We start from the raw sequence: 16,229 nt of genomic DNA on the forward strand, positions 1-16,229 counted from the left end.
ATTCATAATAGGATAAAAAAGTTTATAATTGTAAATATTTGTGATCAACAGTTTTGTTATATATCACAAACACAACAGCAATTGACCTTTGACATTGCACGGTCAATGTGGTACGAAAACTACTCGAGTACCAATTTTAAGTTTTTGGACATGATACTTAAGTACCTTAACATGTAATTTTACATTGTACTTAAACTTGAAAAATAAAAAAAAATTGTAGTTAAAAGTTTTAAGAAAACTGAAATTTTAGTTCGAAATTTTGGTCATTTTTTCAAAACGAGAAAACGTGTAAGGAAGTGAGTTTAATGAATCATGATTATATCAAAAAATATATAGATAAAAAATTAGTTCCAATTGAAGATGTTTATTAAGAATGCTATAATCTTTTAAAGAATTTTCAAAAACAGTTACAGTTACATAACTAAAACAACACTTGAATACTAAACTAATACTAATACTAAACACTTGTGCAATCCTTAGTGATTTTTTTGATAAATTTAAAATAAATGATTCAATTTATTTAACGCCTACATAAAAACATTTAGAAGGTCCATATGTTAAAAAATGTTCTAGACAAATTACAACAGCAAATTTAATAAACTAACGACAACATTGAAGAAAAGAAATATATATAGATAAATGTTTATTGAAGAGTTTTAAGTTACACCTCTGAACGGAGTAACGCTACGGAGATCTGGTCACACATGCAAGGATGAACAAACACATTCAGACCTCGTTGAGTGGATCTTTCCGTAAGAGCCAGTAAGTTGTCATCGTCCCTTTACCCTTGCATTCATTTTTTTTACATTTTATTAAAAGTTATACGACGATCTGAAGATTGAAATTTTGCGTTTCACTATTTTCATAATTATTTCATATTTGAATACGACATCTTCAAATGTGGCACACTGCATAACTTATTATTATAGTTCATAACATTTATTATTTTTTTCTAACTTGGAGTTGAATTTAAAAGATCATAACAGGCAAGTCATCAAATATATTAATACTCATTAAAACTTTTTCACTTACAGGCCTAGTCTTTTTTATCGATCACCTCACTAAGTCATCATCTAGTCTATCAATTTGCCGTTACTTCATTTTATATTCCATCGTCAATTAATTTTCTTTTATTTCTCTTATTATTATTATTTTTTTTATTCTAACATATTTTATTTTTTATGTTTTATCATTTCTCTTCTTCACTTTTTGTATTTATTTTCTCACTTATTTGTTTAATTTTGTTTTAATGCCTTGCATGTTGTTACAGTTTCTGCGTCTGTCAGATCCTGATTTTTAAAGAATAAAAAAAAATTGAAAAAAACGAGCATGCATACACCGATATTGACGGTAATAGAAATTTCGATAACGAAGAATTAACAATTTAATAAATAAATAATATTAAATTAAATGTGCACAAATGGTTGAAATTACTTTCAGTTCTGTGGGACCTCTCAACTCAACGACATAGCCTGCAAACTTGCATAGCTGGTCTTTGGCTGGAGTGCTCAGATGAATTTTCAATGCTGATTAAACAGAAGCCATGAAATATTTAGCAACCAACAAATAAAAAATTAAATAAAAATTATAATTATTTTAGATATGTGCTTGGATTAAACTTGTTATAAAGTCCTAATTGTTTAACGTCTTGAAAATCGAGAGAAATAAGTTTAATTAATTAAATTTTTTTCTAAATTTATAACTTCAAACTATATAATATTATTTATGAATGGTTGTTGGAATAGATAAGCAATGAACCATAGCACCAACCTTCACCAGTTGACTCCATCCTGGATGCGGTGTTGACCGTATCACCAAACAAGCAGTAGCGAGGCATCGTGTGACCGACCACTCCTGTTGAAATTATTAGGACCATTTAGCATACAACCTTCAGAGGTTAGCGAAAACGTTCGAACCGGCAGCACAAGGTCCCGAATGAATGCCAATCCTCAACATGAGTGTCATCTCAGGCCGATGTCTGATCTTGAAGGTCTTGACGATGCCCAGCAGATCCAATGCCATGTTGCATATTTCCACGACATGGCGCTCTGTTACCTGAGGCAGACCACTCACAACCATGTACGCATCTCCTATCGTCTCAACCTTATCATTGAAACATTTAAAACCAGATGAAACCAATAGTTGAATCAAATAAATGTTTGAATCATTCACTAATTCACATTTCAATTGATAGCCTGGAAGCGACAAAAGTTAAGAAGATACTGAAAATATGATCGGAAAAAGTTAAAACGTTTCGTTACAGAACATCAAAAACAAACCTTGTAAACATTATGCTTAGAGATGGTATCATCAAATGCTCCATAGAGATCATTAAGCAGATCCACAATTTGCATGGGAGTGCTTTGAGATGACAACGTCGTGAACCCAACAATGTCTGAGAAATACACCGTGGCACTCTGGTACATCTTGGGCTCCACCTTGCGACCTGCCTTCAACTCATCTGCTATGAAACTTTTATTAAAAATATATTGTCCGTATTTTAATTTATAAAAAAAATATTGTTTCAGTTAAAACTTAAAACAACCACATTTTAATATAAACATTCAAATGTCTTTTGACGTAAAAATCTTCAAATAAGAAGTATTTTTATAGAAATATTATTTCAATATTTTAAACTAATTTAATAGTTTTTGCTGTTCTAATTTTGTCGAAAATAACATGACTAACGGTGGCAACATGCTGTTCAGCAACAAATCTGTCTTCTTCTTTTCCTCAATCACTTCCTGTGTTCTCTGCTCCACGATCATCTCTAGATTGTTCGCGTACTTCTCCACCTTCTTCAACATGCTGTCCACTATGCTCTCAGTTCTGAAATTAAAAAGATAATGTAATGACAATTGTTTAGCAAACTTTTCCACGAACAATCCACCACATGCTACACACTTTCCAAAGTAAAACTTCTTCAGCGTCTTCTCGATGACATCGAACGTTGGACGAACATTTGCATCTTCGGACCAGCACTGAGCCACGAGATTCAAGATCGCAGGGTTGGCGTCAGGGTCGTTCAGTGGCGACAGGTGTGGTCGGAATGGTTCAATACGCAGGTCAAGTATGCGCATTATTATGTCTGTCCAAATTATGTTTACTTCAGTAAGAACAAACTTTTATTTTGCAGTAGCCTTCTAATTGAAACATCATCCAGGTTGCAACTTCATTTTTTAAAGAAATATTTTCCACAAACTCGGAGAAGGCATGATTTATACGATGCAAGATCATACAGCCCATCGTCATTTGAGATTCATTAAACAAACATTTACCGACCTTTGCAATCCAAGTTGACATCATCGTACGGAAATGTTTTGTAGAGTATTTCGTAGGCGACAATGCCAAAACTGTACACATCACCTTTCTGACTCGCGACTGCCATGGCCAGGCCAATGCAAACAAATATTCATATACATTAACAAAATTTTTAAACATTTCTTTTTTTTATCATAATAAGAATAATTATATACAGCACCCATCATCATAACAAACGTGAGAGAGATGACATCAAGTGCTCTGGCGCGGTCCACAACAAACTTTTGTAAAAATCATTTCCCGGTTTGTCTTCCTTTTGTACTAACTTGAAGGCTGACAGACCGAAGTCTGTGATCTTAAGGACCCATCTATGTATATATATTGTGTGTTTGGGTATGTGTGTGTGTGTTTGGGTATGTGTGTGTGTGCGTGCGTGTGTGTGTGTGTGTGTGTGTGTGTGTGTGTGTGTGTGTGTGTGTGTGTGTGTGTGTGTGTGTGTGTGTGTGTGTGTGTGAGCAATAAGACAATTCGTTATTCATCAAATCAGAATAAAGTGTATGTATAAAGTTTAAAGAACAATCGAATCAGCAGTTCAAAAGTTTACTTGTGAAAATTTTTGTTGTTTAATTTGAAAAAATTTGAAAAAATGTTATTTTGAAAATCTGTTAACTAGAAATTGTTGATTATTATTTTAAAGTTGATGCATACGCAAAACGAGACTCAAAACGGAAGAAACCGATACCCCTTCGCTAATTTTCCTTGCTAAACTACGACTACACCACTATAACGATAAAAATAATTGGACTTTGATATTGATCACTTGAAATTTTTTTGTTGATGCGTTACTGCTTTCATTCAGATCATTTGGTTATTTGTTGCAGTTTAGTATTTTTAAATATTTTTTAGATTTTTAATTTAATAATTTTTTTTGTTTCTAAATATTTTTCAATTTATGATGCTGACACATTTTTTTTTTATAAATTAAATGTTAAAAACTTAGCGGTAAAATTATTAGAAAAGGAAATACGTCAGTGAAAAAATAATTGGATAAGTAAAACACTTTTTCCAGAGCAACCAGTAAGCAGTAAATTGGAAGTTAACCTGTTGTCAACTAGGCACACGTTACTCGTCAGCTTTCCGTGACAGCCAATGAAAGATTTGTGCAAGTAATTCATTCCCTGGATGGATAACAAATTTTACAAACTCCTAATCATTAGTCATTGAAGATGTCGAAGTTTGTATAGGCAGTGATTTGCCAACAATTGAGTTTGAACATTATGAGTAAAATAACTGAAAAGTGAATTAGTTATTTATTCATTTCTACTGGTTATGTGTATTTCTTTCTTTCTTTCCTTCTTTATTAATTCATTCATATCTACTAATTATATTATTCATTATTTATTTATTCATTTAATATATATTTATTCATTATTTATTTATTAATTTAATATTTATTTATTCAATATTTATATCAAACTTTGCTCAGGTCAGTGATGAATGATATCTTGATGGTCCAGTCGACAGGGGTTTGAATGTCAGCCAGCATATCCTTGTGTAGCGTGGTTGTGGTGTGGTTGTGGTGTGGCGGTGGTGTGGTGGTGGTGTGGCTTGGTGATGTGGCAGTGATGATTTACTCGATTAGAGAGGTGTGAGGTAGTGGGGGTTAAGATTAGTACATAGATAATGAAATCATTAAAAATGGTGAAATAAAATTTTTGTCGCAACCTGCAGAGTGCCTCTGGCACAGTGCTGTGTGAGGTAGCATATCCTGTCGGGCTCGACACAGGCCCCCAGGAAGTACACGATGTTGTCGTGCTGCAGCTCCTTCATCTGCAGTTCGGGAAACTCATTCAAATATTTGCTGAGTTTAAATGTTTGTTTAATTTTAATTTTATCATGTGAAAAAACGAATTAAAGATGAAAAATCAGCAGTGAACGCTCACTTTCACTAGCTCAATGAGATCCTTCCTGGACAGAGTGAGTTCCCTCTTGCCAGAATAATTAACGGTGACAAGATCCCCTTTGTAGATGCCGAACATGACCCCATCCTTCAGTCCGCCATCCAACTCTCTGAAGGAATGCAAGAACAGGTTCTCATCAGATCCATTCATATCCGAAGACTTCGAGACACTTTTCAGCTGTTTTTGTCCAGGGGTTGTTGTTTAAAATTACTTTTCCAAATGTTGTTTGTAAATTTAAAAAATATTGGTAAATTAACCGTGTAAACAATATGTCACTGCTCCAACTAAATTGATAATTTATGGTAACAATTTATTGCATTGGGAACTTATTTTCAAAAGAAAAACAAAACACAACAAAAAAAAAACGATCACAATTTTTTTCATTTCAACAAATTAATTTTATTTCCAACCTGTAGCACACGTAAGAAATACCTGAGCGCACTTACATTAGTGGCATCTTTGATGAACTGCAAGTCGTTGTATCGTATCTTCCAGGCCATGCTCAGTATCTTCTGCTCGTTCACTTGTGACCTTAAGTTGTTGTTTAATTAATCTTCATTAATGTTTTTTTTCGTGATTCGTTTAAACGATTTTTGTTGCCCTATATTATAAAAATCGTTTTAAGAAAAGAAAAATTTGCTGAAACATTTGGAAAAGTTTTTCATCAAGCAATTGAAATGTTACAAGTAAATGGAACATACAATAAAGACGTCTAAGTTAAAAAATAATTAATTCATTCATGTTTTATTTGCTATATTTTATATAAAAATTATTTGTCTTTTTTTATTTGTTTGGTTATTCAAGTAAGTTTGTCAAGAAGACGTCATACAGAATAATGAGTTGAAACATTCCATGATTGTTCTAAAAGAACTTGTTCGGTGCACGATATTTTTTGCAAGTTAATTCATTATATAAATGATTAAAGTATATATTCAACATAAGCTAAACGTGTTTTCAAGTTAGCATTGTTGTGTAACGATCAAGTTAGCAGAAAACTATTTAGCTCCGCTTGTACGGGTCAAAACTTTCGGATTTGAATGACTGATAGTATACGAACCTGATGATGAGGGATAGGACGAGTATGAATATGAAAAGGACGAACGCTACAGCCAGGCTGATAATCAGTGTCCTGCCGTCTGATTGAGATTGGTTGGTGTTCGTAAAATTCTGCTCAATTATTCAATTGGATCAATGAATGTATGTGTTTGCTTGTAAATATGTACGTGTGTTTAATTTTCATGGGAATCTAAATTATGCCACTAAACTCGGTTCAACCTGCATTTGAAGCTGGTCATCTCACCTTGAATTGAAGAAAAACACGGCACTCATACTGTTTGGGCTATTTAGCTTATTGACTAACTTTGGCATTTTAATTCCATTATATTGTTCAACTTGTTTATATATAGGCGTTACTTTATTTAATTTTTTTGGTTTTCTGTAACCGATATTTTACGTCATAAATCACATCGCATGCTGGTTCATGTTAAATTGACAACAAAAATTACAATGATGTTAGATTCAGATGAAAATAATTTAAACATCAAAATGAGTAATAAAAAATGAATTAAAATAAACAAAAACATAAGTGGTCCATTTAGGCCCTCTGGTCAATTTTATGAACCTGATTCAAAGTTTATGAAAATCAAATTAATAAAATCTGACCGTCCTGACAGAGTTTATCGTAGCCACACTTAGGTTTGTCGAGGGGTGGCCTGTCGGAGTAGCCCCACCTCTCCTCGTCCACCTGGTAGTCCTGCAAATATTATGTAACATTCAGTTGGACCCGTGCTGATCCCATAATATGGTCGAGTGGATGGCTGTTGAACAAAATAGCTGGGTGGACATCAGTTTCATGCTTCATCAAAATAATAAATAATCAAATTATAAAATAATCATTAATGAATGAGTCAAATAAAAATTGGCCTAAATTGAAATTTATAAAAATTAATACAAATCATTGAAAAATTTTGATAAAAACATGATTAAAAAAATTTAAAATACGAAATTGAAGAAATTTTGAAGTCTTCAGCAAACACGAAAGCAGCTTGAGTTGAACAAAAAAAGTTATTTACCGTATAGTTTTCGTTTGTGTAGTTGATGATAAGGTAGGTACTGAAGGTGGATGAGCCAGGGGTCAGGGACCAGACGGCAAACGGTATGAATCTATCTCCCTCCTGATTGATTTTTATGACTTCAGTCTTACCTGGCAAGGTAGGTGCACGTGCAAGTCAATTATGTGTGCTGGCCGGTGCGTTCGTTTCTTTGAATATTCATTATGAAGGACATGGATACAATCATTTCATCGAATATATTTTTAAAATTAAGAAAACGAAAAATAAATTTCCATGTAATGAAACTAAGTTCTCTAAAAACAAATTTTCAAAAATTTTTGATAGTGTTTATTACTATTAAAATGACGAGCCAAGTTGGGTATAACTACAAATTTTTAGACTTTTCATTGTTCAAAAAATTTCTTTTTGAACAATCTATCCGCTACTAAACATTAGGAACAGGACAAATTTAAGTATTCAGGCTAACGGGATAAGAATCTGAATCCGGATCTGAATCCGTATGCATGGTTTTAAAAGTAAATAAACTTTCATCAACTTTACCAAAACTTCATCCTATTAAAAGAATATGATATTATGCTGATGTGGCAACAGCTTATTGCAGCAAGAGTGGTGATAGCCAACGAAACGGGACTTAGCGTTTATCTTCGCCTTATCTTCTACGCTCAAAGAGCAACCTCAAACCACAATTCTTTGTTCTTTCTTCGGTTTTTGAAGTTGCTCGGTTATCAGCATAAAGATATGTAGTGTTGGTTACATCATCATCTATGTTTTCTTAGATAAGTCTCTCCATTTTCCGCATTGCCACATAATTCGACTATCGTCTCAATAATACCTATTCACTATTAACAGTTCTCATAATGTTGAATTTAAAATCAAATTCATTTTAATTGAGAATTAAAAATTTTTTATTCAAAACCTTATTCACCGGTCGTTAATCGTAGATCTGATTTTACAAAATCATCGGCATTAAATTTAGCAAATCCGATCCAAATCACACCGGTGTCTCGGTATACGAAACCAAATACGGATTAAGGAAGCCGCACTCTTAGTTCTTACTAACCAATTGCTTCCATGCTACGACTCAAATTAAGGAGGACCTTTCCACTAAGCTTCTCCAGGCCTTTTTCATTCGCCATTTTCATCAGTTTAAAGAACAGGTAGATGGCATCTGTTAGAAAATTCTGTGGGGGGCATTTCGTAAATTTGTAAAATAATGAGGATGATGACGTTGGCAAAAATGTAACTGAGTGAATAAATTAGGTTGCGACCGCCTTTGCTTCATTTTTTTGCATGATGAATATTATTTTTTTCATAATTCTTTAAAAAATCAGAGTTTTACTGATTAAAAAACTGCTACAATATGCAAGACAATGTTTTAAAATTATTACGAAATTTTAAAGGAAAACAAATAACGGAGTAAGAAAGTTTCAGAATGGAAAATAAAATAATGGATCAAGAAACAAATTAATTAAGTAAATTAATTAATTAATTAATTAATTAATTGACCAGTTGATGGCTTAATGAACAAGTTATGTGTTCATTAGAGAAAATTATGATCAGGGTTGTTCTTATCGAAGTATCGGTATAACTGACATTTTATTGGCGGTACTTTTCAGTTTTAGCTTCGGCGAAACTTTTTATACCGAGTATCGAACTTGATATCGCCTATACTATTTAGAAAGAAAAAAAATCGTTATTCGATACACATAACATTGAACGTGAACCGGATATATTATTATTAATGATCGTTTCAATTTTCAAAGTTAAACAAATTGTCAGTCACTGTCTCTTTTTAGTCATTCAAAAAAAAATTTCAAAAATCTGTTTGATCTCTGAATTAACAAATTATTCAACCTTTAAAGGTTAGTTGATTTAAAAAATAGATATAAAATTATTTAAACAATCATTTTGTGTTAAAATAATGTCGGCAATGAAATGATAGAAGATTTGAAATAAATTGCCTTTTCAGTTTTGAAGAGAATATTTAGCAGCAATTGCTTTTTTGTCGCTTTGAAACTTCCAGACCTCCAAACAGAGCCCCGGACATTCATTTTAACTTACGCAAAATTTGACGATTGGACGCAACCATTTTCAATTTATATATTAACTACCGAAGGCATTTGTTATCGATGAAATTATAGGTTTGCTTTGCTTCCATGTAATACAGTTTTAAAAATGCAAAAGTATTGTCATTGCCGACAAGATTTTCAAATATAGTTTGGCTATAAAACCGGTATTGTTATTGGCCAAAAAAATTGTAAACATTGTTAACAACCCCGATCCAGTGGCAAATCTAGACAATGTTGACGGATTTAGACTGACAATTTTTTTAAATTCTAAAATTTTGAAATCAGATGAAGGGCCAAAAAATTAACCACATATTTATAAGTGTTGCCAAAATCAGACTGGCAGCTTTTTTTGCTTAACACACTAATTTTTGGTACTTAAAAACGAGAGTTTTTCTGTCTACAAACTGAGTTTTACTGACTTTTAATAAAAACACTGCCTAAAACAGATGCCTTTTCTAGATCCGCCACTGCCTGTCATAAGCAGCTAAAATGATATTCCAGGATACTGTCTTTGTTATATTTTTTTTCAAAAATTTGATTTGCTAAAATCGTGAAAATCACCATTATCAAAGTGAAAGTCATCACTATTTTTATCTTATCTTATTATCAATATCACTTTCATCACCATCCTCATCTTCATCATCCCCATCATTATCAAACCATAAGCATGGACATGGACGTAACTATCATGCTTGGGTCCGCACTTGGATCGGGAAGTCGTGTAAAGTTTTTTGAAGTTATCTAGTTGAGTGAATGATTGATTGATTAATTGATTGGTTTTCATAGATTGATTGATTGATTGACTGATTGATTAATTAATTGATGTCATTATGATGCTACAACCATCAAATTGAATTACACTATTAGTTTTATTAACTATTATTTTATAATACGTTGCACGATTTTATGTATTTCATTTATTAGATGTGGGCATATTAACTTTTGGTTCGACCCTGTAGATAATGTTATATTATGACGTCATTATCATGTCATTATTAGGATGTTCTTACCATGTTTTCGTCGTGTCATCACCCAGCTAACCGCCTTAACGGAAAGAAAAGCCGTTTTTAACTCGGCCCTCGGCATGTCTTCCCTATTTGCCAGCCATGGGACGAACAGAGTGTTGAAGTTGAAGTTGGAGTAGATGTTATAGAGGGTGATCCAGGCGAACTCTTCTGGGTTGGTCATACCTCGCAGGTGTGCCGCGTAGATAATATTCAACATGGTGCTCGGATTGGTGTGGCAGATGACGATTACTAAGGGATGGTGTGGCAGGTGAAGTGCGTATTGTGAATTTAGTATATTGATTGGCCTTGTCAAAAAAATTTTGTGCATATTAAATCAATCACTTCTTTTAAAAGACGAATTAATAAATAATATAAAGTTCTTTAAAATTTATGAAAGAAAAAAAATTTCAATAAGGGTTAAAAGATTAAAAAGTCAATCTCTCTTGTGCACTTGTTTCAGATGTATCAACGACAAACACACACAGCGTATATGAATACGCAAGAAAACCACGCATCACACACATTACATGTGAAAGGCGGAAATCTCCGTGTATTTGATCCCGGTCATTGCAACTGCTGGATCAGGCCGCTAGATTTGCGAAATACATTAATCATTGAAAAATCATGAAATCTACAATAGTGAACGCGACAAAACAAACTTCTTGTTGAAAATTCGATCTTGTTCAAGATAGTTGCTATTTCGTCATCGGCAAGGCTGTTTCCGACCTCCAAATATTCACTCATCCTTAGGACGTTCTTAGTTTTATTTTTTATCGCATCTACCGCGTACTCACAAAAATTATTTCCAACTTCATTCACGATGGCAAAGTTTTGCCAGTTGTTTCGTTTGAAGAAGACCATAAAAGCTAAACCGAAATTCGATGGCGATCCAGTTAGACTCATCACTGTTGAGTAGAGTTGAGATTTATCCAGGATGGGATCAAAACAATTCAGTGGGAAGAAGGGAGCATCAAAATAGTCGGCTATTTGCGCAGTGGCTATGCAATCTTGATGCAATTTAAAAAAATTGGGGTCTCAAATGTTTTGTCCTCACGATTTTATTACAAATCATGAAACACAAAACAGTTATTGACAATTTTAAATTATCAAAAGACTAAAAATACGCGAAATAATTTTTAACGAATTTCAAAACCAACTAACTGTCAGAGCAAATGGATCCAACCAGAACATCCGCCAATTGTAGAGTGAGGTTCAACGCTGCCCTCGATCCGCTGATGCCGTCGCAATCGTCGACGATGTACGAAAACAAACTGTGCGTATTCAATTCAGTGAGTGGCTGATTAAGGGGTGGCGAGGAGTGGTCATGGCCCCCCCGTTATCAGCGAATGTTGTTTTGCTAAAATCGCAACCATAATTGCCAAATAGCTTCATTAGATTTAATTATATTTTGAAACATTCACAATTGGAATGAATTATTGTTTTTAAATAGAACTTTTTAAATTTTCTAAGTTTCTGGAATTGTGATTGAAAATGTTGGGACAAGTAGATAAAAAAAACCAATGCAGCCTAAGAAGCAGAGTATAAAAGTGTTAGTTGCAGAATTTTAGAATTTAATACATGTAACATTTGCCGTCAAATTTGCTTTACACAGTCTTTGCGTGCCCTACTTAGATATTTTCACGCACGTGAGGCTTTCGATTAGACAATTGTTTCCTAAACCTGCAGACAAGAACGATCGGAAACGTGGCTAGCGCTTAATCGCTAACCAAATAAACCTGTCAGTCATAACTGTTCGCAATGTTATGCCAATACAATTGTTTGCTTTTAAACAAATACGTTAAAACAAACGGAATGGTAACTCACTCATACAAATAATCCTCTCTCGTGATGTTTTCCTGCTCTACGGCCATATCAACCCCTTCCTCAACGCATCTTTTTAAATCATCCTCATTTTCCCGACCAACTATGATGCCCAGCTGGATGTTGGCGCTAAACAAGAGCGGAAGTGATAAGATGTTCAGGATTGATAAATGGAGAGCTGACGACAAAACTTGCAGCATCTCGACGTTGGATGCTTCTTGCAATATTTGAAATTATTTTGAGAATTTAAATTCATCAGAGCACAAAACAAAAACTGCATGTTTGTAAAATTTATTAGCAGTAAATATCATTATATAATCGTTGCTGTTTTTAACATAATAAGAAATAAGACATACTTGAAACAATTAAGTAGATGATTTACAAATGAAATATCGCACAAAAGTTCAACATATTCCAAGTTGTTAAAAATAAAAAATTTTACTTAGGTAAAAAATATTGAAATAAAATTAAAACGTTAATAACGCAAAGAGATTATTAAAGACTGACATCAATCACGCGGTAACTACAGGACGTTCAGTGCGTGAGATGAGTAACGGCGTTTTAAATAGAGCCTTATGGACGAGAGATTGAAAAATTTTAAAAATATTAAAACATAAATTCAATCAGACGATATTTTTGATTGGATGGATGCTTCAGAGAGAAAACTTTTTGAAGCCGTACGTGACCAGACAAGCAGGCAGTCACGTACATTCGTCAACAAAGCATTTCGCGTCAATTGATCTGCTTCTTAAATGGATTTTGCACTTGAAAATTTTCAAAGAATATTCAATCAAAGATAAATTTGCCAATCTAATTAAGAATTTTTCATCAAATGTTGTCTTTAAAAATGAACGAAAAGACTTTTCAAAATTGATTTTTAGTATGTTTATCGATTTCCATATTTACAATATTTAAAAATAGGCTTCTAAAAATTTAATTTAACTTTGTTGATCAATTTCTCCATGTAATAAATAATTATGAATAAACTTCTAGGTACAAAATTTGTGTTGCAGTGGGAATAAAAATAAAAATAAAATCACTAAAAATAGTGAGAGTAAGAAAATGCGCACTTAAAGCTATTAACATCCTCAAGATCAAGAGTAAGGACACGAGGTTACTTAGAAGTTCGCCTATATTTTATTACACGAAAACGACGCAACAGGTATTTGTGCCCAAAATATCATGAAAAAGGTTTATCAGATTTTAAAGTTTATATCATCATGCCGGAAGATACTATTAAAATTTTTTGTGATTTTTTAAGACTTTTGAGTTGTACTCATTTAAAAATTGAATGTAGATCAAAGAGAATTTACCTGTGGTGTTGTGTTGGCAACGTAGTCAACAATTCCACAACAACGGAATCAACAAACTCAACAACTGCAAAACTTGAAAAAACATAAAATTAGGACATAACAATTTTTAGAAAAATTTAGAAAACTTTGAAAATTGCAGAAAAATTATATTCGACAACAAAAAGAAGCAATAGAGGAAGAGTTTCTGCAGCAGCATTACGCAAATACTGAAAGACAGGGATACAATTGAAAGCATCTTGATTGAGGTGGGAGAAACGATAAGACTAAATGGAGAAATAAAATCCAAAATTAAACGTTTGTTGAGTGGAGACAAGAAAGAATCCACCAGGGAAGTTGGCACCACAGACAACACTTCCATCACAACAAAGTCAACTCACTCAATAACTACACCAATTAATGAAAACGCAAGAGGCGCTCAAACACCAGCAAGAAAATTATTTTCATCTATATAGAAACCAAACAAGCAAATTCAAAAACACACGCAGGTCAACAAATCACACAAACGTCTCAACACTACTGACAAATGCAATCAGATGAAACACAACCAACACAAAAATTTTAAATGCTACAACAAACACGACCAAAGTAACATCAACAAACAAAAACAAACCAACAACAGACATAACCAATGCAAATCACACAACATCTAATAATAAAACAAGACTACATCTTCAATCTTATATAGAGTACCAGCTGGAAATTCAAAGGAAGCAAAAGTGCAAGTGAAGGATCAGCCAAAAAAGATAGAAAGATCAAGATTAAGATTGACTTTTGAAGTGTGCGATACCAGGCCAGTTGCAACAGGCATCAACATTTGGGAATCAGTTGCCAAAGTCTTCACATCATCAATGAGGAAAGAACTATCTCAAATAACCACAACTGCACAAAACATTCACAGAAACAAAATCATAACAAACTATTTGTATATATTGAAAAAAATCATAAAAATGAAAAAAAAATCAAAATTCTGAAATTGATATATAAAGTTGAAAATGGTTCAAAACAAAAAATTTTTAAATGCAAATGTGTAAATTTCAATTTTTCCTCGTTGAAAATATTTCTTTAGTTTTACCAGTTCATATGTTCAAAATTTCAGAAGTAAAGCAAACCTTTTGAAAAAATTTTATTTCATTAAGCATTAGCAATATCAATAAATTAAAATTATAAAATTAACACATAATAAATGAAGTAAAGTCGTGTCTTCTTTGTTCTTTCATTCGTTCATTTCAATCATTCTTTTGTTCGTCCGTTCTTATTTTGTTTGGTCGATCGTTCATTCACTTTTAGATTTACCAACTGAATATCTTTTCACATAATTCCATTCTTTTTCTTATTGTTTATGTAAAATGTTGTATTAAATATTAACTTGTTGAACAGTAAAAAAATTTATTTTACTTTCAACGAACCAACCTGAGAACTTCGCACTTTATCACCTTTCTGCCTCACACAAACATGATTTAAATTTAAACTGGAGAATTTATTATCATTATGATTATTATCCTTACCATCATCATCATCATTTTTCTATCATCATTAATATTAATATTATTATTATTATTATTATTATTATTATTATTATCCACACGTTCATAATTCTTCACGAAGCTGCGAAGTGCGACTTGCGACTGGTTGCGCAACCGACTTCCAGCAACAATTTATTCATCGTATATGTTTGTGTGTAAAAATTTTATGCTAAAAGTCGGTTGCCTGCTCTAACTCTTGTATACTTGGAAAAGATTTATAAGATTTGTCTATAGACATGTTTCATGTTTACTGTTACATAGCTTAGCATAAATTATTACACGTTTGTAGTTATTTGTACGCGAAATTTAAGTCTTAATATTCATTAGTTCGAGTTTTTGATTTAATTTATTATAGAATTATAATATAATGTGATGTAAGGTGATTTAATGTAATACATTACAATACAATACAAAACCATACAATACATTACAATATAATACCATTACAATATAATACCATTACAATACAATACAAAACCATACAATACAATACAATACAATACAAAACAAAACAATACAATACAATACAATACCATACAATACAATACAATACAATACAAAACATTACAATACAATATAATCGTAATATAATTGTAAGCGAAAAATAAGTGACGACCTATCAGATTGACGAATTATTAGATAAAAAGTTATACTAACTTTGACGAATCATTAGTTATAAAATGTACAGAAGGTTTTCCACGTTCATACCTCTGACCTTCCTCTTCTTCATTCTCATGTTCGTGCAATCCGTCAGATACGAGTGGCCTGAGCTTGTGAACAAGGTGAACAACAAGTGGTTTTTAACATTGATTGATTGATTGATTGATTGATTGATTGATTGATTGATTGATTGATTGATTGATTGATTGATTGATTGATTGATTGATTGATTGATTGATTGATTGATTGATTGATTGATTGATTGATTGATTGATTGATTGATTGATTGATTGATTGATTGATTGATTGATTGATTGATTGATTGATTGATTGATTGATTGATTGATTGATTGATTGATTGATTGATTGATTGATTGATTGATTGATTGATTGATTGATTGATTGATTGATTGATTGATTGATTGATTGATTGATTGATTGATTGATTGATTGATTGGTTGGTTGGTTGGTTGGTTGGTTGGTTGGTTGATTGGTTGGTTGGTTGGTTGGTTGGTTGGTTGGTTGGTTGGTTGATTGATTGA

The 16,229-nt window shown here is 32.5% G+C and overlaps 2 protein-coding genes across 2 annotated transcripts; one reads left to right on the forward strand and one right to left on the reverse strand.

Moving 5' to 3' along the window:
* Positions 1 to 726: 726 nt before the first annotated feature.
* On the reverse strand, positions 727 to 5,300 carry HELRODRAFT_77273 (hypothetical protein; the record flags this gene model as incomplete). Its single annotated transcript, XM_009017965.1, has 13 exons — positions 727 to 786; positions 1,435 to 1,526; positions 1,771 to 1,854; positions 1,917 to 2,103; positions 2,280 to 2,472; positions 2,689 to 2,829; positions 2,905 to 3,088; positions 3,283 to 3,381; positions 3,499 to 3,629; positions 4,363 to 4,439; positions 4,739 to 4,810; positions 4,987 to 5,091; positions 5,205 to 5,300. 13 exons carry the CDS (start codon positions 5,298 to 5,300, stop codon positions 727 to 729), a joined length of 1,521 nt encoding a protein of 506 aa, XP_009016213.1.
* Positions 5,301 to 12,299: 6,999 nt separating this feature from the next.
* On the forward strand, positions 12,300 to 14,475 carry HELRODRAFT_171229 (hypothetical protein; the record flags this gene model as incomplete). Its single annotated transcript, XM_009017966.1, has 3 exons — positions 12,300 to 12,397; positions 13,185 to 13,353; positions 14,167 to 14,475. The coding sequence occupies 3 exons, from the start codon at positions 12,300 to 12,302 to the stop codon at positions 14,473 to 14,475; spliced, it is 576 nt and encodes a 191-aa protein (XP_009016214.1).
* Between the last annotated feature and the right edge of the window lie 1,754 nt (positions 14,476 to 16,229).

Source organism: Helobdella robusta (assembly GCF_000326865.2).
Source record: "Helobdella robusta unplaced genomic scaffold HELROscaffold_20, whole genome shotgun sequence".
In the NCBI taxonomy this organism is placed as follows: domain Eukaryota; kingdom Metazoa; phylum Annelida; class Clitellata; order Rhynchobdellida; family Glossiphoniidae; genus Helobdella; species Helobdella robusta.